This window comes from Sesamum indicum, linkage group LG7, assembly GCF_026168435.1.
Source record: "Sesamum indicum cultivar Baizhima isolate 11 linkage group LG7, ASM2616843v1, whole genome shotgun sequence".
NCBI lineage: Eukaryota > Viridiplantae > Streptophyta > Magnoliopsida > Lamiales > Pedaliaceae > Sesamum > Sesamum indicum.
The window spans coordinates 2,335,786-2,363,154 of NC_142663.1; the positions used below are offsets into that span (position 1 = coordinate 2,335,786).

Consider the following 27,369-nt stretch of genomic DNA (forward strand, 5'->3'; position numbering starts at 1 on the left):
AATTGAGAGTCTGTAAAAACCTCCAGATCCCGGGCACCAGCTTCATGTGCGAGCTCTAGACCCAGTACCAGTGCCTCGTACTCTGCCTCATTGTTCGTCACTGGGAATGATAGGCGAGCTGCGACTTCGATCTCTATCCCCTTTGGTCCTTGGATTAGTATGCCTGCTCCTCCATTATTGGCGTGGAAGATCCGTCCACGTGTAGCATCCATTTCAGGCAATGTTGTTCGTCCGCTCTTGGCTCTCTCTAGTCGCCGGACAACTCCATCACAAAATCTGCTAGCACCTGCGCCTTCTGGGCTGTCCTGGGTTGATATTCAATATCGTACTGCCCCAATTCAACTGCCCATTTGATCAATCTCCCGGAAGCTTCGGGTCGCGACATCACGTGCTTGAGAGGATGGTTTGTCAGCACCACCACTTTGTGCGATTGGAAGTATGGTTGTAGTTTTCGAGCTGTCACTACTAAGGCAAGGGCAAGTTTCTCCATTTCTGAATATCGTGATTCGGCCCCCTGGAGCATTTTGCTGACATAGTAGACCAGATTCTCATTGCTCCCTTCTTCCCTTACCAATACGGAGCTGACCGCATTCTCGGACACCCCAAGGTACAAAAATAATCTCTCTCCTTCTTTCGGGTTTGCGAGCAGGGGGGGCTTGGTGAGGTACTCTTTCAATTCCTGCAGCGCCTGGTCGCACTCCATGGTCCATATGAAATTTTTGGCTTTCCTCAAGATCTTGAAGAACGGTAAGCTTTTGTCAGCCGACCGGGATATGAATATGCTTAATGAGGCGATCTTGCCCGTGAGCTTCTGTACTTCTTTGATCGATGTTGGCGACCTCAAATTCATTATGGCCTGGATTTTTTCTGGGTTAGCCTCAATTCCTCGTTCGCTGACCATGTATCCCAGAAATTTTCCTCCTCTCACACCGAAGGTGCACTTGTCCGGGTTTAATTTCATGCCATATGTTCTCATAATGCTGAAGGCTTGTGCGAGGTCTTCGATATGATTCTGCGACCTCTTGCTCTTGACCAACATGTCGTCGACGTAAACTTCCATGGTCTTTCCTAGCAAGTCACCGAACATCCTATTAACTAACCGCTGGTAGGTCGCACCTGCATTCTTCAACCCGAACGGCATCATGTTGTAGCAATAAATCCCCTTTTCAGTAACAAAGGAGGTTTTGTCTCTATCCTCCTCTACCATTCGAATCTGGTGATATCCTTGATAGGCATCCATCATTGAGAAGATTTCGAAACCTGCGGTTGAATCTACCATCATGTCGATCCGGGGTAGCGGGTACGGATATTTTGGGCAGGCTTTATTCAAATCTGTAAAATCCACACACATGCGCCATTTACCCGAGGATTTTGGGACGAGCACCACGTTAGAAAGCCAATCCATATATTGGACCTCTGATGCGTACCCGGCTTTTAGCAACTTTTCGACCTCCTGTTTGATGACTTCGTTCTTATTGCTGCCAAACGTCCTCTTCCTTTGTTGTACAGGTCGAGCCATCGGGTCGACATTCAGTCGGTGCACAATGACCTCCGGATCAATCCCAGTGAAGTCGGATGGGCTCCATGCGAACATATCGGCATTTTTTCTCAGAAATTCGATCATGGCGATCTCCCCATCGTTCATACTAGACCCTATTCGGGTCATCTTATTGGGCTCTCGGGCACGAGCTGAATCGCCTTGTATTCTTCGCTGGGTTTCAAGTGCTCGGCCTCATACGGTCGGGGTTCTGCATCCTCTTTGGTTTTTTGTTTTTTCACCTTCGGCTCCCCCTTCAGCGACAAATTATAACACTTTCGAGCTTCCTTCTGGTCGCATGACACTTCTCCAATCCCGTATTCAGTGGGGAATTTCATCTTCATGTGGTATGTGGAGATGACCGCTCGGAAAGAGTTCAGCCCTGGCCGACCTAAGATGACATTGTATGTAAACGGGGTGTCTACTACCAGAAATTTGACCATCAAGGTCTTCCTTTTCGGCTCTTCTCCCATGGACACTGGTAGCTCGATCGTCCCCAGCGAAGCCACTTCGCTTCCTCCAAAGCCCACTAACGGGGTTTTTACGGGTTCAAGTCTTGCGTTCTCTAGCCCCATCTTGTCCAGCACACTCTTGAAAATGATGTCCGCTGAGCTGCCACTGTCGATCAGCACCTTGTGAACAGTGAAGTTCGCGATATCTAGCTTGACTACCATCAGGTCGTTCTGATCTCCGCCATCCTTCAATCTGTCAGAACTATCGAATGAGATAGCCTCTTCATCCTCCACTTTTAACACGAACTCTCTTTCCCGGCTCGATTCCACAGTTCGAGCGCATCTTTTCCTTGTTCTACATGAGTCTCCGGCACTTGGCCCTCCCGCCGATCGGGGCCCTATCAGTTTTCGAGGGATCTGGGTTCCGATCTCGATCTCGGCTCCTCGACCTACTTGTCCTTCCTTCCCCACTAATTTTGCAATTTGGGGGGACGCGGTCTCGGAAATATCCCTGCCTGACTAGCCTCTCGATCTCATCTTTCAATTGAAAACACTCCTCAATATTGTGACCCCTCTCGCGGTGAAACCTGCAATACTTGTCAGAAAATTTTTTAGAGAGGGTGTACCTCGTGTGTCTCGGCCATTTCAAAACATCGGCGTTTTCCACCATCATTAGAGTCTTTTCCCGCGACATGGCCAGTGGAGTGTAGTTGTGGTACTTCGGGATATACTTGGGCTCCTTTCGTTTATCCGGCTTCTGCTTGCTGATACTCCCTTCTCTGTTCTCCTGAGGTCGTCTGTGTGCGTGGTCGCGTTCTCTCCGCTCGGAGTCCTTCATCGCGTTCATCTCCTCTTCATCGATGTATTTCTGTGCTAGCGCCATCAATTGTTCGACGTCATTGGGCGGGTCGCGTGCGAGAGCAGACGTGAAGGGACCCTTTCGCAGCCCATGAATGAGGATACTTACCAGCATATCGATCCTCAGTTCTTGCACTTCTAAAGTTTCATTGTTGAACCTGCCCATGAAGTTCTTCAAGGTCTCATCTTCTCTTTGCCGAATATTGAACAGGTGAGTTGCTGATCTCTTCTGTTTCTTCTTACTAGCGAAGTGAAAATTGAATTTCTGCACCAGCTGATCATAAGATTCAATGCTCCCTCGGGGCAAATTTGTGAACCATTCTTGAGCCTTCACCGTGAGTGTAGTCGCGAATAGCTTTGCCATGATCGGGGCTGACTGTCCATACAGATTCATCACCATTTCGAACGCGGCCACATGTTCTTGCGGATCTCTCATCCCATCATATCTCCTTATGTCGGGTACTCTGAAACCCGGCTCAACTGTTTGGACGAGGATGTCATTGCAGAAGGGAGAATTCTTGTTCTGCGAAATAATCTCTCCCCGTTTTTTCAGCTCGTCAATTTGTTTGTTCAGGCTATGTATCTGTTTACCCACACTTTCGGCCTCAGCTTGGGATATTATGGGCTCTCTTCTTTTTGAAGGCTATGTATCTAGAGCCGGCATCGGATGATGCTGGTCGCTTGCTACGGTGCTCCTGTTCGCCTTGCACCCTCGATTCTCTCAGTGGTTCGACGTTCTCGAACAACTGCCTCCTCGCCGTTTCTTTAACCAGAGGAGTCGCGGTTCTTCTTTTGTATTCCACAATTGGCTTCCGACTAGCCTCTTCTATCATTTTTTGTAGTTCATCCTGCGTCAATTGAATGGTCGTTCCTGTTCCCTTTCTCGGTGTGTCCTCTTCCCCAGCGTTTTTCCTCGATGAACCTTCCATTATGGTAATGAATTCTCAGAGTTTCCTACATACGGCGCCAACTGATCCCGGTCGAAATTAGCGATCTCCTGAGACGATCTCACTGCGGATGGTCTAACTCTTCCTAGATCAGATTTTGGGTTCCCTCAAAATAAAACACGAACCGTGAGCTCGTCGGGCACGTCCCCGACAATGACCCTCCGACGCTCAAGTTAGGTTGATCGAGAGAAATGTATGCGATCTCAAAGTTCGAACTCAATTAATGCATAACAGTTACCTCATTTATGGCGTATCGGGGTCTATTTATAGAGCACAGTTGGACATCAAGTACTGGGCCACGTGGCCTTATCCTACCGGCTCGCGTTCTGATCGAGCGGCTGTCATTGTCCGGGTCTTCAATCAGTCTGTGCGACCCGGGTCGGGTCCTCCGTGACCCGCCCGTTACAAAAGGCGCGGATTATGATCGCGAAATGACTATAATGCCCTTAATGAAGGGTAATTCGGTCTTTTTACTGGGGTGACATGTGTATACCCATCAATTATAAAACACTCTTGAAAAATAAGTGAAGGACAAACAAGTGGTGTTAAAAACTCTCTTTCTCAAGAGTTGTCAAATAATAATAAAACTTGAACAAATATGATCTGAGTTAATATTCTATGTAATTTTTCAACACATCCATGTAGTAGTTTTATGCTTGCTAGATGATGTATTGCTCCTCAGAGGATTCTGGTTACTAATTTTGCGAGTGTGTTTTGCCTGAATAATCACCTGAATTTTGGATTTGAAATGAGTAGCACTACTGTGGACACACTCCATTCCAGTAGCATGTTTATACACGGAGTTTAAAAAATACACAAATTCTGGGGTGTGTTGGTAAAAGTGCAAGACTAATTTGACCCATGATGTTTTAACTTTGATGTGTCTAGCCTTGATAATATTAAAAGACTAATTGGTTTGTTGGTTTTGTTGAAAGTAAATACTAGAATTCCATGCATGTATTTTGTTGGTTTCATTAAAAAGGGTCAAAGTCTTTTATTTTATGGATATATGTTTTTAGCCTAGATTTATTTATGTACTTCGTCCCATCTTTTATATGACTTAACTCGTTTTTAGGATTGAATGAGAAGGAAGAAAGAACATGTTAGTTTTGCAAAGCACTACAAAACACACCAAACATTGAGTTTTTATTAATAGTAACACTATTGATTTTAGTAATTAAAAGACTTTTCTTGAAGGTCCCATTTCTAATTTATTTAGTTTAATTGTAAAGTTTCATTTGATTAACTATTATTTGTATAAAAATTAATTTCTCTGTTAAAACTATTTCATTAAAAAATTAAATGCACATGTTCCTTATTATCTATACTAATTATAAAAAGAAAGCATCTTTCGTGTCTAGAACGGAAGTTCTTTTAGGTATTTTATAAAATTTAGCCTTCGCTTTTGCATAATTTATTTCTATATTTCTTTCTACAAAGTGAAATCTATAATTTGTGGAGGGCAAAAATAAAAATTCAATATAATAGTGGTAGTTCTCACATTATCTAATTATTTACGTGTTGAGAATAATTTGGTATCATGATTTATTAATAGGATAATATTTGACTTCTAAGAGGGCATTATAATATATATATATTTATATATATCATAATACATAAAATTTTATTTATTTATGAAGGCATAGGGTTATTTTTGTCCATAAGAAAATAGCACTGAAATTTGAACCCCTGCAGGCTGTGCTATGGCGGCCCAGATCTTCAAGAAAATCCGCCCAGCCGACGCCACCGCCGTCCTCCGCTGCACTAAAACCACCTCAGCCCAATATGTGGACTCAAGATTTCGGGACCCTACATTTGAAAATTTGATGGAGAAATACAAAAATATGCTAAAAGTCATATCCATACAAGACCTCATCCTCGCCTCAAACTCCACTCCACCTTTTGTCTCCCTCGACTTTCTCCACCGCGTCTCCCAGAGGCTCCACCTGAACCACGGCCCCGCCGCCTTCCTCTGCAAGTATCCCCACATATTCCACATTTTCAATCACCCCGTCAAGCTCCAACTCTTCTGCACCCTCACCCCGGCCGCCCTCAAAATGGTCCGGCAAGAATCCATGGCTATAGATAACTCGCTGCCACTTGTAGTAACCCAATTGGTCAAGCTTCTATCGATGTCCGTCTCCAAGAAGTTGCCGCTTTGAGCCATTTTCAAGGTCTGGAGAGAATTGGGACCGCCAGATAACTTCGAGGACTCTGTTATTTCAAGCAATTCTGACATTTTCTTGCTTCAAGATGGAAATGAACCCAATACTCATTTTTTGGTGCTCAATGATGGTGAAGCATTTAAGGATTGTTTGATTCCTGCTGTTGAGAATTGGAGGATCGTGTGATGAAATTCATACAAGAATCTGTATCAGGAAATGTTGAAGAAGAACAGTGATCCAAGACAGAACTTGCAGTCGTTTACAGAGGAAAAGGGAAGGAAGATAAGCTATAGTCGTTCTCGCGTTTGCACACAGAATAGCACTTTCCTATTGTTTAAGTCAAAGTGCGTCTTTTGTATCAGTTAGGAATCTTTCCCTTTTTCTTGTAAAAGCGCTAACACGCTTTTTTTAGTTCTTCATTCTGTTAGTTAGTTTCTTTCTGTTAGTTTCGTTCTTTAGCCTATAAAAGAAGACTTTATTCTTCTTTTGCTGTAACAGAGATACAGAAACTGCACCTACCCAATTACTTCTTGAATTCAATCCTTTTAGATAATTTTCTTCATTTTCCCTCAATCTTGAATTTTATCATGGCACCAAAGTAGGCAAAGATCTGAAACAACCTTCTCTGAATTTTTCTGCAATAGCTTGAAACTCTGAAGTCTTGTTCACAAACATTTCTTCCAAATCTTGAAACAAAATGACTGAGAAAGAAACGATGGAAGGGAAAATTCCTGCAGATGACCTGAGTATGAGACTGCAAGGAAATGAAAACCCAAGTATGTCCCTTGTATCTGCACAATGCAATGGGAATAATTACCTGACTTGGACAAGATCCGTCAATATAGCACCTGGAGCCAAACAAAAATTGGGCTACATAGATAGATCCTATGTTAAACCCACTGAAGACAAAGATGCCATTGAACGATGGCAAAGAAATGACGACATGGTGGTCTCGTGGATACTAAGCTCCATATCAAAGGAGATTGCAGAAGCATTCCTATATACTAACTCTTCCAGGGACATGTGGGTGGAACTTGAGATGCGGTTTGGTGAGAGCAATGGCCCCCTTCTCTATCAAATTCAAAGCAGATCACCTCCATTGCCCAGAAAAATTCCACTGTTGCTGTCTATTTTACAAAGCTGAAAAAGCTTTGGGATGAATTAGGATCTTTGGATCCTTTGCCTGTATGTACATGTGGAGCAAGCAAGAGAATGTCAGAAAGGACCACCTCCCAACAACTGATACAGTTTCTTATGGGACTTAGTGAAATATATGACCACGTGAAGAACCAGATATTGATTATGGACCCATTACCTACAGCTGCTAAGGCTTACTCCATGGTACACAGAATTGAGAAACAAATGGAGGTGAATTCTGGGATCTCTGAAGTTCAACGAGAAGGAGTTATGGCAGTTCAAGTTGCTGAAATCAAAAGGCAAGGAAATATAAAGATGAATTTCAAGAAAGGAACAACACTTGACAAGAAACAATTGCAGTATGATCACTGCAAGAAAAAGGGACATGTGAAGGAAGGATGTTTTGAACTTATAGGGTATCCTGAGTGGTACAAGAACATTATGGATCAGAGGAAGATTGGAAGCAGACCAAATGACAGCAAGAACCACGAATTCAAAGGTGGACTACCAAGCTAACAACCTACAGATAAGCCTGAATGGCAATTCAGATCCAAACATCACAGAAATTATCAGAAAAGAGATGCTCAGAATTATCCAAGACCAAAGAACTAGCCAGATGAGCTCCAACTTCTCAGATTTTCATGGATATGCAAGTAAAACCATTACCAATACTAAAATGTGGATTATTGATAGTGGGGCTTCAGCCCACATATGCACTTCATTAGTTGTTTTAAAATTCCCATAATCTTGACAATTTGGTCTCTGTTAAACTTCCTAGTGGCACTAGTCAAGATGTCAAGATTGCAGGGGATGTCCACATTACCGAAAGCACATTTTAAAAGATGTTCTATATGTTCCTGCATTTAATCACAATTTACTCTCTGTTAGTAAATTGTGTAGAGATGATGATCTTAATGTTCACTTCATAGACCAAACTTGTGTTGTGCAGGACCCTCGGACTAGAGAAGTGTTGGCTGTAGGTAGGCAACGTGGCAGGCTCTCTATATTAGAAAGACAATGCCAAGACCATATGACAAGAGCTCCTAAACTAAACATGCCTATCAATGAGGAAAACCTGTACACTGATGTCTGCAATTTGAATAAATGTAGAGTTCAATGTAATAAGTCTTTGTGGCATAATAGATTAGGGCACACAAGTTTAGATGTCCTGAAACACATGAAGCTTTGTAATGAAACCACTGAACATATGGAATGTGAAATATGCCCTTTGGCAAAACAGTATAGAATGCCTTTTTCATTAAGTGAATCTTGTACTAAATCTGTATTTGAGCTTATACATGTAGATGTATGGGGGCCTTATAGAAAACACACAAATCAACAATTATGAATACATGCTCACCATTGTAGATGACTTCAGTAGAAGTACATGGACATACTTAATGCTACATAAGTCACAAACTCAATGTAAACTGAAACAGTTTTATAACATGGTATTAACTCAATTTGATGTCAAAATCAAGCAAGTCAAAACTGATAATGGCACAGAATTTGTCAATAAAGAATGCCAAGATTTCTTCCATAACAAAGGCATAATACACCAAAGGACTTGTGTCCACACACCTCAACAAAATGGTGTTGTTGAGAGGAAGCATCAACACCTTCTTAAAATTGCTAGGTCCTTAATGTTTCAAGCTAATATGCCTTCAAAATTCTGGACTGATGCCTTATTAATAGCCACATATTTGGTTAACAGATTACCTAGCAAAACCCTTAAGTGGAAATCTCCTTATGAACTTCATTATAAAATAAAACCTGCACATAATCACATTCAGGTGTTTGGATGTCTTTACTTTATTACTAACACTCTTCCCTTTAAAAGGAAATTTGAACCGAGGGCTTTAAAATGTGTTTTCCTAGGATTTGTCCATGGTATTAAGGGATACAAGGTTATGGAACTAAGCACTGAAAATATACATATAAGCAGGGATATAATCTTTTATGAGAATACATTCCCTTTTTCTGATCACAATGAGGATGATGCTGATATAGTTTGTCCCCTTCCCGTAGTTAGTGAAATCATCAACAATGATGAATCAAAGGAATTCCCTGACAAACCTAGTGATGAACTAGAACAAGAAGAAAGAACTGACACTGAATTACCTAGGACATCAAGCAAGCTCCATAGCAAACCAACTTGGATGAGGGATTATAAGTGTTATAACACCAGCAGCACCACTAACTATTATATGACACATGCACACACTTGTTTTGTGGAAAATCTATCTAACATGCAGGAACCAAAGGACTTCAAAGAAGCACAAGGGAAAACTGAATGGGAGAAGGCCATGCAAGAAGAACTCAATGCACTTGAGAAAAACAAGACATGGAAATTGGCTGACCTACTTGCTAACAAGAAAGCCATTGGTTGCAAGTGGTTGTATAAGGTAAAACTTAATCCCAATGGCACTGTGGAAATGTATAAAGCAAGGTTAGTGGCCAAAGGTTACAGCCAGGTTGAAGGAAAGGACTACAATGACTGCTTTGCACCTGTGGCAAAAGCAGTCATTGTAAGACTCTTCCTAGCTGTGGCTGTGGGAAAGGGATGGCCACTATATCACCTTGATGTTAACAACGCTTTCTTACATGGTTATCTTGATGAGGAAATTTATATGGAACCCCCCAAGGTTATGAAATTCCAAAAGCTAAAGTGTGCAAACTAGAAAAGTCATTATACGGTTTGAAGCAAGCATCTAGAAAATGGAATGAGGAATTCACTAACAAAGTTAGTGAATTTGATTTTGTACAATGTACATGACCATTGCCTATTTGTGAAAGGTTCAAGCATGAATTTGATTGCATTACTCGTATACTTTGATAACATACTAATAACTTCTGCCTCTGAAGATTCAATAATGCAGGTTAAGGACTATTTGGACAGATTGTTCACTGTTAAGCATCTAGGAAATGCTAAATATTTTTTGGGTCTTGAAATGGGCCGTTCTGCAGAGGGAATGGTGGTATCCCAACACAAATATGCACAGGACAATGTTAAAGATGTGGGGCTTGGCAAAGGCAGACATGCCACTTCCCCACTACATCCTGGATTGAAACTCACAGAAAATACAGGAGCAGAACTTGCTGATCTTTCAAAATACAGAAGGTTAATTGGGAAGTTGTTATATCTAGGATTTACAAAGCCTGACTTATGCTACATTGTGCAACAGTTAAGCCAACATCTCCAACATCCTTGTGAGGGACATTCGAATACTGCCATCCATGTTGTTAGATACTTAAAGGGGAGCATTTCCATAGGTTTGTTTTTTCCTGCAAATACAAACTTCTCATTTCAAGTTTTCTATGATGCAGATTGGTCTGCATGCCAATTGACAAGGAAATCTCTGACCGGTTTCTGTGTATTCATGGGAGGTGCACTTATATCTTGGAAAACCAAGAAAACAAACTACTGTGGCTAGGTCATCAACTGAAGCTGAATATAGAAGTATGGCTGCCACAACTTGTGAAGTTACATGGCTGATCTACATTTTGAAGAACATGGGAGTTGATGTCAAAACACCACTTCCTTTTTGCTGTGACAATAAGGCTGCTTTATACATAACTGCGAATCCGGTCTTCCATGAAAGGACTAAATACCTTGAAATAGATTGTCATATAGTGAGAAACAAGTACAAAGAAGGGATCATTCAACCAACATATGTGGTTTCAAAGCAGCTGATTGCAGACCTTTTCACAAAGACACTGTCTGGTAACTCCTTTCTCTACTTAAAGTCCAAGTTATCCTTGGTTAACCTTAGCCCAAGTTTAACTTGCGAGGGGGGTGATGAAATTCAACAAGAATCTATATCCGGAAGTGTAGAAGAAGAACAGTGATCCAAGACAGAACTTGCAGTCGATTACAGAGGAAAAGGGTAGGAAGACAAGCTATAGTCATTCTCGCGTTTGTACATAAAATAGCACTTTCCTATTGTTTAAGCGAAAGTGCATCTTATTGTATCAGTTAGGAGTCTTTCCCTTTTTCTTGTAAAAGCACTAACACGCTTGTTTTAGTTCTTCATTCTGTTAGTTAGTTTCTTTCTGTTAGCTTCGTTCTTTAGCCTATAAAAGAAGGCTTGATTCTTCTTTTGCTGTAACTGAGATACAGAAACTGCAGCTACCCAATTACTTCTTGAATTTAATCCTTTTACATAATTTTCTTCATTTTCCCTCAATCTTGAATTTTATCATCGTGGAGTGTTGTAAGGAGGATTGCAGTGTGGATAGGACGGACCTAAGGTGTAGCTTTAAGCAGGGGTTTCCACCGGGGATGCGATTAAAGAAGAATTTCAAGGCGAAAATTAAGGAATGGCAGAGATTGTCATATGTTGGACCGTATGAGGATCTGGGGGTGGAGGAAATGAGGAGGACTAAGAGTAGGATGATGAGAATGGAGAAAAGGGCAGTGGGGATTATCCATGAATTTTTGAGCTTGACTGTGGAGAAGATGGTGGAGGTGGAGAAGATTAGTCATTTTAGGAAGTGGTTTGGAATTGATTTGAATGTGAGGGATTTGTTCTTGGACCATCCAGGGATGTTTTATCTGTCAACCAAAGGAAAGAGGCACACAGTGTTTTTGAGGGAGGCATATGAGAGAGGATGCTTGATCGAGTGAAATCCGGTTTATGAGGCTCGGAGGAAGCTTCTTGATCTTGTTCTTCTGGGTTGTCGTGGGTTGGGAAGAGGTGATGATAAGTCCAATAGTGTGGATCAGAGTGAAGAAAATGAAGTGGAAGAGATGTACAAAGATTGAGGTGTACTGTCGGGTTAAGCTTTTCCTCACTGTGGCGTTGCAAAGTTGGGAGGTAGAATCAAGTTGAGGTTCGCTGATCTTAACTGGAAAGTACATTATGCACAATGCAACATGTATTGGAATGAATACTTATGGTGTTGTTTGCTGGTTATGAATCATCCGTAGCTTAAACATTCAAGTGGAGAGTTCACACAAGGTAACTGTGTTTCTACTTCATTACGTCACCTCCATATTATTGGGATATGACATTGATTATATGCTTGTTTGCTTGCTTAGATGATTGATGTCGTCGCTAGAAATTGCACAGACGGAATAGCATATGATGACAAGAGATGAAGACTTGAAAATTGACAAATTAAGTTATTCGAAACTCAGAGTAAAAGATTTTGTCTTCATTTTGTAAGTGCTTGAGTGGCTTGTTGATGTAGTCAAATATTCATGTTTTCTTTGTACACAAGAGGCATGCAGACATATTCATGTTTTCCTTGATGTGAATAAATTTGCATTTTGATACACTTATATTTCTTCGTCTGGACCTAATCTTTTAGGCAAATGGATATACATTGAAGTGATGAGTAAAGGACTTAATTTCTTTAATTACGCAAAGTAGTAACAGAGTTATGGTAGATTAAGTTGTTCATTGTGATAAGTTTTTCTCAAGATTGTTTCTTTACTTCAATGCTCTTTCTTCTCATGGTTTATAATTTGCTAAAAATTGAGTGGTTAACATAGCTTGGAGCGGCATATCCCTTGTATGCCACATTTGGATTATTTCTGATCTTTTGGCTGTCACAAGATCTTGTAGTTTAGGATCAGTAAAGTGTCTATATAATACTGAGTGTTTTGATTTAAAACTGAAGTCACTTCAGATCAGCTCTCATGTCTTTCACCTTGCCTCATGCTTTGGCTTCAAAGTTGCAAGTGTTATCATGGCAAATAGTCAAAGTACAGTATCGTCCAATGAGAGGCAAAATCAGTTCAAAGCTTTTGGCTGCCAGAACAGAGCTCCGCTTCGACAAGCGTTTACTAATGAATCCCTAGTCTATTCTATATCTGAAACCGTAAATTAGATAACAGTTAAAAACTGATGCAGCAACATGTTGTGTATAATGTGTTCTAAAGTTCATAACTTGTGGAAGTTTGTATGATGTTATGTAAAATAAGGGGAATATGCTATGAGTGTATGAGGGCCCTGGCTACGTGATATTTGTTGTGAGGGACAAATACTGCGATGTAGCATCAGAACTTGGATATCATAACTCGTAATGATAGCTAGGCCTGTAGATGATATGTGCCAATTTGATTCATTTAGATCAAGAAACTGTTTCGAGTTACCACTAATTTGTTCTCATTGGCAGAAAAGTTCCTCTTTTGTTTGTTGATGTCCATCAGACTTTTTATGATGCTATTCATTTTCCGTCAATTACTATCTGATGCTTTTACGTTGTTTTTGTATCTTTTGCATTAAAATTTTTTAACTATTTATGCTTTTGTAACCTGCGTCTAAGTTTGCATTTGGGGAGGGAGAATTAGATGAGCCTCACAGTGGTGAGTGCCTGTGCAAGAGCAAATCCAGGGCACTCAGTTATCTATGCTTCAGCTGAAAATCATACTGATGGGTATATATATATCACCCCTGCAAAAAGATCAGATTAACCCTCATTAAGGGTATTTTAGTCATTACGCAATCAGGATCCGCGTGTTTCATAGCGGGCGGGTCGCGGAGAACCCGACCCGGATCGCACAGACTGGTCGAAGACCCGGACAATGACAGCCGTTCGATCGGAACACACGCCGATAAGATACGGCCACGTGGCCCAATACTTGACGTACAACTGTGTCCTATAAATAGACCCCGATAAATGAGGTAACTGTTATGCATTAATTGAGATCGAACTCTGAGATCGCATACATTTCTCTCGATCAACCTAACTTGAGCGTCGGAGGATCATTGTCGGGGACGTGCCCGACGAGCTCACGGTTCGTGTTTTATTCTCAGGGGACCCAAAATCTGATTCGGAAGAGTTAGTCAATCTGCGATGAGATCGTCTCAGAAGATCGAATAATTCGACCCGGATCAGTTGGCGCCGTCTGTGGGAATATCTGAGAATACTGTATCATAATGGAGGGTTCATCGAGGAGAAACGTCGGGGAAGGTGAGACACCAAGGAAAACAACTGGAACGACCATTCAGCTAACTCAAGAAGAGCTACAAAGAATGATGGAAGAAGCTAGCCGGAAAGCAATAGTAGAATATGAGAGAAGAACAGCAACTCCGTTGGTAAAAGAAACAGCGAGGAGGCAACTGTTCGAGAACGTCGAACCACTGAGAGAATCGAGGGTGCTAGGCGAGCAGGAACGTCGTAGCAAGCGTCCAGCATCCTCCGATGCCGGTTCTAGTAGCCACGTTCGCGAAAAGAGACGAGAACCCATAATATCCCGAGCGGAGGTCGAAAGTGTAGGCAAACAGATACATAGCCTTAACAAACAGATTAACGAGCTAAAGAAGCGTGGAGAGATAGTCTCGCAAAACAAAAATTCTCCTTTCTGCAACGATATCCTAATTCAAACAGTTGAGCCGGGATTCAGAGTGCCCGACCTGAGGAGATATGATGGGATGAAAGATCCACAAGAGCATGTGGCTGCGTTTGAGATGGTGATGAACCTGTATGGACAAACCGCTTCGATAATGGCGAAACTATTCACGACCATACTTGTAGGAAAAGCACAAGAGTGGTTTACAAATTTACCCCGAGGAAGCATTGAAACTTATGAACAACTCATACAGAAGTTCAACTTCCACTTTGCAAGCAAAAAAAGACAGAAGAGGTCGGCCACCCATTTATTCAATATCCGCCAGAGGGACGACGAGACATTGAAAAACTTCATGGGGAGGTTCAATAATGAGACGTTAGAGGTACAGGAATTGAGGATTGATATGCTGGTGAACATCCTCATTCATGGATTGCGAAAAGGACCCTTTGCGTCCGCCCTAGCACGCGACCCGCCCGGTGACGTGGAACAGTTGATGGCTTTAGCACAGAAGTACATTGACAAGGAAGAAATGAACGCAATGAAGGACTCCGAACAGAGAGAGCGCGACCATGCACACAGACGACCTGCAGAGAACCGAGAGAGCAATGCCAGCAAATCGAAGCAGGAAAAGAAGAGGGAAACCAAAATACATCCCAAAATTTCATAACTACACTCCACTGGGGATGTCCAGGGAGAAAGCTTTAATGATGGTGGAAAACGCCGATGTTTTGAAATGGCCGAGACACACGAGATATACCCCATCCAAGAAGTTTTCCGACAAGTATTGCAGGTTTCATCGTGAGAGGGGTCACAACACAGAGGAATGCTTTCAGTTGAAGGACGAAATAGAGAGGCTGGTCAGGCAGGGGTACTTTCGAGACCGTGTCCCCCAAAATTGCAGAGTCAGTGGGGAGAGAAGAAGAAGCCGATCGAGAAGTCGCGATCGGGATGAACACCCAGGCCCATCAAGAACCGACAGGGCCCCAACAGGCGGAAACAATGCACCCACAAAAGGTGTCATATTCACGATTGCGGGAGGGCCGAATGCGGGAGATTCGAACCGAACACGGAAGAGATGTGCTCGAGCAACCAGTTCAAACCAAGGGAGGGAATTTGTATTGAAAGTGGAAGAAAAAGAGGCTATCTCCTTCGATAGCTCGGACAGACCAAATAAAAACGAAGATATGAATGATCCCATGATCGTCAAAGTGGATATCGCAAATTACATAGTCCACAAAGTGTTGATCGACAGCGGAAGTTCGGCCGACATAATCTTCAAGAATGTGATCGACAAAATGGGTCTAGAAAATGCCCGACTCGAACCAGTAAGAGCTCCTTTGGTGGGATTTGGAGGCAGCGAGGTCGCCTCATTAGGAACTATCGAACTGCCAGTATCAATGGGAGAAATCCCCAGGCGAAAAACGTTGATGGTCAAGTTCCTAGTGGTCGACACACCCTTCGCATACAATGTAATATTGGGAAGACCGGGTTTAAATCTGTTCAGAGCAGTAGTTTCCACTTATCACATGAAGATGAAGTTCCCTACGGAGAATGGAACGGGAGAATTGGTCAGTGACCAGAGGGAGGCACGCAAGTGTTATAATCTATCACTCAAAGGGGAACCGGGCCAGAAGAGAAGAAGAGTCAAGGAAGACGCCGAACCCCGACCATACGAAGTGGAGCACATGAAACCCAGCGGCGAATACAAAAAGGTGCAACTGGTACCGGACGAGCCTGAAAAGACCACTCGAATTGGGGCGAACATGGAAGGGGAGCTAGCCATGATAGAATTTATGAGAAAGAATGTTGACATATTTGCATGGAGCCCCTCAGACTTCACGAGGATCGACCCCAGGGTTATCGTTCATCACCTCAACATCGACCCGAAAACTCGACCAGTGCAGCAAAAGAAGAGATCGTTTAGAAGTGAGAAGAATGAAATAATCAGACAAGAGGTCGAAAAATTGTTGAAAGCTGGGTACGTATCCGAGATTCAATACACTGATTGGCTCTCGAACGTCGTGTTAGTTCCAAAACCCTCGGGAAAATGGCGTATGTGCGTCGACTTCACGGACTTGAACAAAGCCTGCCCGGAAGATCCATATCCCTTACCGAGGATTGACTTGATGGTCGATTCCACTGCCGGGTTCGAAAGGTTCTTGATGATGGATGCTTACCAAGGATACCACCAAATCCACATGGCGAAAGAAGACCGAGACAAGACCTCGTTTGTCACAGAGAAAGGGATCTATTGCTATAACATGATGCCATTTGGGCTGAAGAACGCGGGTGCCACATATCAGCGACTAGTAAATCAAATGTTTGGGGATCTCTTGGGAAAAACCATGGAAGTATACGTGGATGATATGCTAGTGAAGAGCAGGAGATCGCAGGACCACTTGGGAGATCTCTCTCAGGCGTTCAGCATAATGAGGTCGCACGGAATGAAGCTCAATCCGGACAAATGTACCTTTGGAGTGACCGGGGGAAAGTTCCTGGGGTATATGATCAGTGAACGAGGGATAGAGGCGAACCCGAAAAAGATACAAGCCATAATGGGACTGAGGTCGCCAAATTCGATCAAAGAGATGCAGAAGCTCACGGGAAAGATCGCATCCTTAAGCAGGTTTATTTCACGATCGGCAGACAGAAGCTTACCATTTTTCAAAGCCTTGAGGAAGCCCAAGAATTTTGCGTGGACCCCAGAATGCGAGCAGGCCTTGCAAGAATTGAAGGAATATCTCACGAAGCCCCCATTGCTCGCAAATCCAAAAGAAGGGGAGACATTATTTTTGTATCTTGGGGTGTCCAAGAACGCGGTCAGCTCCGTATTGGTGAGAGAGGAAGCTAATAATCAGAATCCGGTCTATTATGTCAGTAAAATGCTCCAGGGGGCAGAATCGCGATATTCAGAGATGGAAAAACTCGCCCTTGCATTAGTAGTGACTGCCCGAAAGCTACGACCATATTTTCAGTCGTACAAAGTAGTGGTGCTGACGAACCACCCCCTTAAGCATGTGATGTCGCGACCGGAAGCCTCCGGAAGATTGATCAAGTGGGCGGTCGAATTGGGGCAACACGATATTGAGTACCAACCCAGAACAGCCCAGAAGACGCAGGTGCTCGCAGATTTCATCACAGAGCTGTCCGGCGACCTGAAGGAACCCGAAGCTGCCGATCACCCCCATTCGAAATGGATGTTGCATGTTGATGGATCTTCTAACGCGAACAATGGAGGGGCAGGCATACCGATCCAAGGACCAGATGGAGTCGAGATAGAAGTTGCAGCTCGCCTATCATTCCCGGTGACAAATAATGAGGGGGAGTATGAGGCATTGATATTGGGGTTAGAGCTCGCATACGAGGCAGGTGCTCGAGATCTGGAAGTTTTTACCGACTCACAGTTGATTGCTATGCAGATCGAAGGAGCATACGAGACAAGAGAGAGAACAATGACCCAGCATAAAGAGATCGCGCATCGATTGATGGGAAAGTTCAGTAGATGCTCCATTTTACAAGTCCCACGAATAGAGAACGACAAAGCGGACGCTCTCTCAAAATTTGGAGCTGCGATGGATGGAATTCGGGATCGCAAAATCACAGCCCTAGTACGCGAGCAGTCTGCCCTTGCGAGTAAAACAGAAGTCCAGGTCGTCTCAGAAGCAGGATCGTGGATGAACGAAATCGTAAGGTACCTTGAGGATGGCACCCTGCCTAGCGATCCAGTGGCGGCAAAAAGAGTCAAATTTCGAGCCGCTCGATTCACGTTGTTGGAGGGTCAGCTCTACAAACGGACGGTGGACGGCCCTCTCCTGAAATGCTTGGATGAAGAGAGAGCCTTGTACGTGATGCGCGAAATACACGAAGGAAGCTGCGGCAATCATTCAGGGGCGAGATCGCTAGCTCAGAAAGTAATACGACAGGGGTATTTCTGGCCCACCCTAGTTGAAGATTCCAAGCACTTGGTAAGAAAATGTGAAAGCTGCCAGAAGTATGCTTCCTTGATACATCAGCCCGCGACCCCAATGGAACCGATCAAGATAGCATGTCCGTTCGATCAGTGGGGAATCGACATCGTGGGACCTTTTCCACCCGCACAAGCTCAGAAGAAATTCATCATTGTGGTGGTCGAATATTTCTCCAAGTGGGTCGAAGCGAAAGCAGTAGCCAAAATATCCGAGAAGGAAGTCATCAACTTCATCTGGAAGAACATCATATGCAGATTTGGTATACCCCGGATATTGATATCTGACAATGGCACGCAGTTCCAGGGCAGGAAGATCATGGAATGGTGCAAGGAGCTAAAGATTGCACAGCACTTCACGGCAGTTGCGAACCCTCAGGCGAACGGACAGACTGAGGTGACGAACCGGACGATCTTGCAACACTTGAAGACGCGCCTCGAGAGCAAGGGATCGTGGGTTGACGAGCTGCCAGGGGTCTTGTGGGCTTATCGCACAACACCACGAACCGCTACAGGCGAGACCCCCTTCTGCCTAGTATACGGGACCGAAGCCATCATTCCAGCTGAAATCAGGGAGGAATCGCAAAGAGTCAGCAGTACGAACCCGTGACGAACCGAACCGAACGAAGCTTCAACCTCACCGTCATCGAAGAGAAGAGGGAGGCTGCATATGCCCGAATTTTACATCACAAGGGCCTAATGATGAAGAGCCACAATCGCAGAATTCGACCCCGCCAATTGCAGGTGGGAGACCTCGTGCTGAAGAAAGTGGAGGCCTCAAAACACGTGGAAAAGCTGGAGCCGCTCTAGGAGGGCCCTTACAAGGTGATCGAGATCAGAAAGAAGGGCACATATAAATTGCAAGACATGCAGGGTCGCGATTTACCACGCCCCTGGAACATACAGAATTTGAAGAAGTTCTATGCTTGAAACAAGGAGCCTGAGAAAGGCCATCAACCGAGGAATCGAACAGGGAGCCTGTGAAAGGCCATCAACTGACGGATCGAACAAGGAGCCTGTGAAAGGCCATCAAATGCACAGGTTGTACGCGAAGACTTCTAGCAGATTACCAATTGTATATTTCCAAGGTTAGGAAGGTTGTGTCCATGTTAAACATTGCGTTATTAAGCATTTGTACCCACTGTAATTTACCCAACGAGATTTATCAAATTTTCTTTGTTTCGTGCTTATATTCATGCGCACAACTTCCAACATCTTTACTATTATTCGCTACTTAAATCGTCCAAGAAAAATGCGAACTGAAAAAGATGCGCCCAAAATGCGATCTAAGAAAGACGCACTCAAGAAAAACGCAAACTGAAAAAGACGCGTCCAAAATGCGATCTGAGAAAGACGCACTCGAGAAAAACGCGAACTGAAAAAGACGCGTCCAAAATACGAGCTGAGAAAGACGCACTCAAACGGAACGCGAACTGAAAAAGACGCGTCCAAAATGCGAGCTGAGAAAGACGCACTCAAACGGAACGCGACCTGAGAAAGCCGCATCCAAAATGCGATCTGAAAAAGACGCATCAAAGTCACACGCGAGCCGAAAAAAACAATTGAAAAGAGGCAAGCTTCATGCGATTAGAAAGACATGCATGGGGCAAATAAAAAAGCAAAATACGCGAGCTGCTGAAAGTTGGAAAATCTTTCCATTTACAAAATGTCATATACAGGGGTCGTCAAAAATCCTCACCCCGACGCCCTGTTTACAAAAAATGATGTTTCTATGAATCTTTAGGATTTACATTTTGATCAGTCAACTCAAATCCTATTACAAAAAAAGAAGATCGGGATTGATCAGGCATCAGCTTCCGCCTCTAGCTCATCCCTCAGGATCATAAACTCGTCATCTTTCAGCTCAGGATCCGGGGGAAGGGGTTGGAGGTCGCCATCAAGCGAGATGTCCAATTTGCTGTGGTCAAAAGACTCGCTAAATCTGCCAAGCTTTTCGACCTGAGACAAGCAGGTCTCATAGCCTTTGGCGAACGAGTCCGCAGACTTGATCTCGAGAGCGGTCGTGAAAGTATCGGTCTTCAGAAAGTCACGAACCGCAGACATCCTGGAGCCGGCCAAGATACGTTGATGTTCTTCGATCGGAATGCGGCCGGCTTGGCCCTCTTCCACCCCACGCTTACGGCCCTCCTCGAGGCCAGCCTCACGCCCGGCTTCGAATGCCTCTTTCTTGGCCTCCGATAGAGCCACTTCATGTTCAGAACGGAGGATCTCCTTATCCTTTTTAGAGGCATCGAGCTCGGCTCGCAGCTTTTGGACCTCGTCACCCAAGGCTAGCAGATTATCCTCCTGTTTGCGTTCTGTCTCGTCTCGCTCTGCTAGTTGAGCCCTGAGATCCTGCACCTTCTAATCAGTTTGGATATAACTCCTTCGGTAGTGGGTGCATTTGAGGCTCAGGCTTCGGAGGAAGGTCATGGCCTGCAGGATCAAATGCAGTGAATAATAGAACAGAAGGAAGATCGAAGCCAACCGATAGAATACCTGGACCATGGAGTGAGCTGCGAACTCCTCCAGTCGAATGGGGTTATTCGTCACGAGCGCCCCCTGATTGCGAACAGAGACGAATGAGTTATAGACAGCAAAAGTATCGCCTCCTGCCTCGCCATACAGCGACGAGCTCGACATGTCCTGCCATTCGGGAGGCGGCACGTTGCCTCGAAGAGCTGTCCGACTATCCTCCCAACATGTGGCCAGCTGTGCCACCCTCAAGAATTTGTCCCGATCTTCCTCTACACTGGTTTTATCTGCGGCTTCCTTAGCCATCCTGCTTAGCACGCTCGGGCTATGCGATTTGGAAGGAGGAGGGTGAGAGGCTTCCGCGAGCTCTTCTCCTTGCCCTTATCGCCCGGCCCTAATTTGGACTTGGGCCCATGACCCTTCTTTGGAGAAGATCGCTTCCTTTTCTTAGATCGCTCCTCGGGTGGAGGACTTTGGCTTCCTTGATCGGCCCCATGGTCACCACTGGCCTCGTCTAGACCCAGTTCTAACTCCGAGGAGTTGTAGCCAAGATGACCACCATGGGCGGAAGGCGTATCCTCACTATCAACTGCAATGGGCTGTCGTCCGTCAGGAGTCGCGACCGCGAGCGCCTTTGAGGGAACCGGGGGAGGTAGATTCGAAGGTAAATCTGGAGCATCAGCAACCGCCTTGCCCTTCCCCTTAGGATCGGAAGAACTCGCAATCTCACCCCCCTTCTTCTTTTTATTCTGGGACGCGACATAGCAGTACGCGTGCTCATGATTATACTATCTGCAAAAGGGGAGAAGTCAGCACATGCGAGCACTACAATGTTGAAAGCAAGCGATATCAAAAGAAGATGATCACCTAAAGACTCTTCGATGTGAAAGGACGCTGGAGAGAGCCCAGATAATTGCAAAATTTTCTCAGTGAGAAACCTCTTAGGGTCATACTTATAAGACGTTAGACTCCTTATTTGGTCACCCTCCAGCCCCCCTCCACTGATTTTCAGAATGGGTTTATATTTGGTCCACTCGTTCTTAAAAGGCCAAACACCACTAGGAGATCGAATGAAGATATAGCGATCTAACCAGACTCCTACATTCGATTTCAGGGCGCTCAGGTACTCGCACTCGGGCTTGGCCGAAAGGTAAAAGAAACCTCTACTCCCAGACCGCTTGGAAGTGGTGAAAGAATACAAACTCCAAAAATTGTCAAAACTGGGATCTAAACCTACGAATTGCATTATTACGACGAAAAGGACGATATGGGTAATAGAATTGGGGGAGAGTTGCATAGGGCATAACCCCAGCTTATTCAAAATCTCGGCAACAGGAGGAGCCAGAGGAAATCGCAGCCCGGCATCGAGATGCTTGATAGAAAAAGCACTAAACCCCTCGGGAGGTCGATGCATGCGATCGAAGGTAGCAGGGATGATGACATCAAAATCGGAGGGGATATGGTATTTTTCCCTAATCTTATGGACAGGCACCCTAACTTTGCTAACCATAGCCTCCCAAGGGTTTTTGGCGAGTCGATCTTGGAACTTGGCAAGAACCGAAGGCCCAGTTTGTTCATTGTTAAGTTTGGTGACAGAAAACTTCTTGTTCCTCTTGGGAGAAGTAGAATACGACCCGTGTGAAGACTTAGACACCGACCTAGACCCAGACCCAGAGGACCAAGCAGAGCCAGACTCAGAAGAGGACCCAGAAGCAGATTCAGAACGGGACGAAGAGGACTCTGGACCAGATCGCGGCCTAGAGCCAGGTCGCAACTTAGAATTCGAGCTAGAGCTGGAAGGCATCGTACCTTAAAAGCAGGATGACTCTGGAAGCTGCAGATTGAATACGAATGTGTGGATTTGAGCCTTGGTCGCTAGAAGAAGTCTTTGCGTGAGGTAGAGCCGAGGGTTCAAATGGTGGAATATTTATAGGAGGTCCATTCTGGGGAAACGCGCCGAAGGTCAACCGGCGGGATCTCGCCACGCGTTCACAGGGACAGCCAATCGACGGATGCGACGGTTCGACTTTCCCAAAGGCAACGAACTTGCACTTTGAAAAAGTAGGGGAGTAATGATGGGTATATATATATCACCCATGCAAAAAGACCAGATTAACCCTCATTAAGGGTATTTTAGTCATTACGCGATCAGGATCCGCGTGTTTCATAGCGGGCGGGTCGCGGAGAACCCGACCCGGATCGCGGAGAACCCGACCCGGATCGCACAGACTGGCCGAAGAACCGGACAATGACAGCCGTTCGATCGGAACACACGCCGATAAGATACGGCCACGTGGCCCAATACTTGATGTACAACTGTGTCCTATAAATAGACCCCGATACGCCATAAATGAGGTAACTGTTATGCATTAATTGAGATCGAACTCTGAGATCGCATACATTTCTCTCGATCAACCTAACTTGAGCGTCGGAGGGTCATTGTCGGGGACGTGCCCGACGAGCTCACGGTTCGTGTTTTATTCTCAGGGGACCCAAAATCTAATTCGGAAGAGTTAGTCAATCTGCGGTGAGATCGTCTGAGGAGATCGAATAATTTGACCCGGATTACATACTAATTTTCTCCAACATCTTTGGAGTTTATCCTCTCACCAGGCATGCTTTATTTTTTACATTTGCAGGTATTTGTGACAGCACAACAGTTTACTGTTCTATCAGTCACGTCTTTGAAGTTTGGAGCTATGAGAATGAATGCCAAGCAAGAAGCAAGAATGGGAGAAACAAGCAGTGAGCCAAAATTACATTGTCGATTCATGCCGGAAAATTTTATCACTGATCAATCATGCAACTTTTAAGTACTTTCAGTGATTGATTAGTTTAAAATAGACATGCCGTCTTTAATTATAGGGAGCGTATATTTGGCCGGATCTCAGAGCTGTCCTGATTCCACATAGAACCTGTTCTGTCCTGGTTGTAGTTGGACCTGAAACCTGTCCTGTCCCACCTCAAACTCATTCTTGTCCCGCTACTATTGTCCCACTACTATTGTCCCACCGCAAACTCATTCTCGTCCCACTACTATTCCGGGCTCCTCCGCAGGTCGAACACATGAAATCTAATTGTATTGGTTTCATTTGTCATTTCTACTTTTAAATGCAAAATTGAAGGCGTCGTCAAACACTTTTTTTTTTCTTTGGTTACAGTAGAGATCAATTGCCATATTACAACTACTAACATAAGCTGGTTTTCAGGTGTACAACTACTAACATAAGCTGGTTTTCAGGTGTTGAATTTTATGAAGACATTGCTGCGCCCTCTCCAGTACTGCATCAGTCCTGCGCCTCCTCCTCTTCATCATTCCACCGCCGCTACCGTCGCTGTTCCTCTTCAGCTTCCTGCTCGATGAAGACTCTGTTCATTCCATAGTTAAATTAAAATTATATAGACGTGAAGGGAAAACCTGCAAAAGAAAGGAGAGTATGGGGCGAAGAGACGGAGAAATTAGGAGGGTGGGGGTGGTGACCTTGAGTGGCGGTGGAGATGGCAGCGTTGTTGTGGGAGTGATGATGAAGGTCAGAGATGAACGCTCTGAGCTCAAGCTTTAGAGTGTGGAAGTTGTTGGGGTGCTGCATTTCCAGGATTTCCAGTTCTTCCTTTGCTCCTTCTATCACTCCCTTTCTGCTTATTCCCCATGCTGCTGCCCTACTACTGCCCCATTCAATTCCTAAATCCATATCCCTCCAATCTTCCCTACCCCCTCTCTCTCCCCCCCCTCCCTCTCTCCCCCTCTCTCTATATATAGGATGAAATATAATAGGCCTCTGATAAAATGGGGATAATTACACCCTTTTCTTCTAAAATTTAGTGTTACAGGATCATTCTCTGTGGTTTAAAAAATTATATTTAGTACCTGTGAATTTTGCTTCCGTCTAACATATAAGCCCTTCCATCAATCGAAATACACCGAATTTGCTAATATTAACAAAAAAATTAGATAAAAATTGTTATATGTCCTGGTTGGCTTCTTACTGATACATGGCAGGTCAAATATATTTTTTATAATCAAATTATCTTTACACATCTTCACACATTAATACATGTGAGGAGATATATTTTTTATCATTATAAGGGTAGATTGCTCACAGAAAAATTATTAACTTACAATAAGTTAGAAACAAGTTAATCAAGAGTAATTACCAATTTTCATTTAATTTTTGTTGTCTTGCTTGTTAATATTAGCAAATTTAGTGAATCGTGACAAATGAAGGAACCTATTTGTTAGATGGATGCAACTATTAGAGGTATTAGATGTAATTTTCTAAATTATAGGAGATTTAAGTGTAAATTATTTTTGACGTAGCATTTACTTCTTAAAGTAATAAGTGTAATACATAGCCTCCTATAATTAAATTCTAGACATTATTTCATTTATATTATATATGTATTTGTAGTTATAAGGATTATTTTTTAACATTATGTATTTTACATTTAATTATTTTTTCTTAATTGAAAAGTAATTTCTTAATAAAATAAAATATAATTAGTAAGTTAAAAATTATTAAAATTTACAAACTCAAATCTAAGTAATAAATGAGTATAATAAGTATGCAAAACCCTTCATGTAAAATACATTATGAATTTGGTAATAAAATTATATTATTAACTATTTAAATTTTTAGATAAAATTAAGTAATCACATATCTAATTTTTAGATATATTTTCTTTGAAAAGTATGAATATATTATACATATATATTTTTAAAAGAAGTGTTTAAATTTTGGTTAAGTATGTATATTGTCAATTTTTTTTAAAAGTATATATGAGGTTTTGGGGATATTATATTTGTTGTGTATCTAATATATATCAATTTATTATTTTTACTTTTAATTTAAATTCTTCAATTATTAAACAAATAATTAGAAAATAATTTATTGATGATTTAAGTGCAAAATACTAAATATATTGAGAATAGTACAATTTTTTAACTAGTTTCATCCATCATTTTCTACTTTAATTTTAGTAATTAACTATAGTGAAAAATCATATATATTTCTTTTCGTGTTAGTCCAATCAAACAATTTAAGAGGGGTAAGTATTATATTCATTAATTTAGTAGGATAAATGTTACCAACAATGATTGAGAAGATAAAATGTATTTAATCCTTTTCTAAAATGATGGTATGACCTACCAATGTGGGAAGTAGTGATTTTTTTTAAAAAAAAAATCAAAATTATGGAGTCATAATAAAATAATACTTGCATTTTATTTATATGAAAATAATAATAAGTAAAAATTCTCCATGAATCATAATAAAAAAGGACATGTTATCTCACAAGTTTCCCCCCCCCCCCAAAAAAAATGACCTTTTACATTAGGGGATCACAACCCTTTTCTTTAAAAATTTAGGGGGTTTATTACTTTTTTGTTTTTCAATTAAAAGAATTATCAAAGAATATATACATCAAATTTTTTTGGCATTTAACTCTTCATAAATAATACAGGACAAATAACAACCATCTTCCTGACATTTGACATAGTTATAAGTTATTTATTATTATATAAGAAATTATAAATATTTTTTAATCTTAACGTCTGTCTAATAATAAATTTATTGTTTTAACTCCCATGATTTCATCCAATTTTTGTAGTGAACTCAGGAAAATAACTTTTTATTAGTAATTTTAATTTTTTATATATTTTGTAAAATGCTTTAAAATATTTTTATGAACTAATATTTTCTTAATTTTAATTTTTTTATCTTTTCTAAATATATTTTTTAAAAAAGTTCCACAATAACAAAATAATAATATTCATTTCATAATTTAAAAGCGATGTAATTGTCTTTTATTTAAAAGAAGTATTTATAATAAGAAAAACAGCAAAAAGGGAATAGAATGGGAGTAGAGAAGGCTGGTGAGAGAGGTTTGTTTATTAAGTGTAGTTTGAAAAGTTTGATTTGTTGCTATCTTTTGAATCTCCCAAAGCACTTTGGAAGTGACAGTAGAGTTGGAGCATTTGTTGCTATTCCTCCGGCCTGTCAGCCATTTATGACACATATGTTGGAGTGGGAAACAATTGCATCCTACGAAGTAGACAGCAAAAGACCAGACCCCAGAAATAGGGAAATATGCAAGAATCAGATTTGAAGCATCGTAAATTATCAAAGTCATAATTACATTTCTCTTTTCTAGAATTTGATGTGATTACGGGTTTATTAAAGGTGATTTAAAAGAATTATATATAATATTTTTGAAATTTGTATTTATTTAACAAATAAATATTTAATTGATTAAAATTAATTGGATTTGTTAAATACTAACAAAAAAAATTTAAATAAAAATTAATATGTATCCTTGATCCAATATTTTGATCTGGTTCAGATGATCGCACCGTTCGAATCATTAATTGGGCCACAAAACAGACCAGTTGAAACCAGAAAATCGAAAGAGGAACAAAACTATTTTTTTAAATAAAAATTGTTTAACTCAATGGTTCAACTAGTGAATCGTGTGAACCGATACTGGGCTGATTGAACATGACGGGTCAATAATCAAGTACAAATACGTGATAAAATC

General features: G+C 42.3%; 2 protein-coding genes, 1 long non-coding RNA gene and 1 pseudogene across 4 annotated transcripts; 1 reads left to right on the forward strand and 3 right to left on the reverse strand.

The window, feature by feature from the left end:
• Positions 1–1,662: 1,662 nt before the first annotated feature.
• Positions 1,663–2,211, reverse strand: LOC105165929 (uncharacterized). Its single transcript, XM_011085082.1, has one exon. It carries the CDS (start codon positions 2,209–2,211, stop codon positions 1,663–1,665), a length of 549 nt encoding a protein of 182 aa, XP_011083384.1.
• Positions 2,212–2,344: 133 nt separating this feature from the next.
• On the reverse strand, positions 2,345–3,247 carry LOC105165930 (uncharacterized). The gene has a single exon (XM_011085083.1). It carries the CDS (start codon positions 3,245–3,247, stop codon positions 2,345–2,347), a length of 903 nt encoding a protein of 300 aa, XP_011083385.1.
• Positions 3,248–5,475: 2,228 nt separating this feature from the next.
• LOC105165932 (protein ROOT PRIMORDIUM DEFECTIVE 1-like) lies at positions 5,476–24,211 on the forward strand (annotated as a pseudogene). The gene is made up of 6 exons (XR_016066344.1): positions 5,476–6,141; positions 8,060–8,063; positions 11,307–12,057; positions 23,475–23,580; positions 23,701–23,892; positions 24,077–24,211. The product of XR_016066344.1 is annotated as a protein ROOT PRIMORDIUM DEFECTIVE 1-like (transcript).
• On the reverse strand, positions 23,955–24,457 carry LOC105165916 (uncharacterized). Its single transcript, XR_016066345.1, has 2 exons — positions 24,317–24,457; positions 23,955–24,204 (listed from the first exon to the last, which is right to left on the reverse strand). It is a non-coding gene; the product is annotated as an uncharacterized LOC105165916 (long non-coding RNA).
• Positions 24,458–27,369: the final 2,912 nt, after the last annotated feature.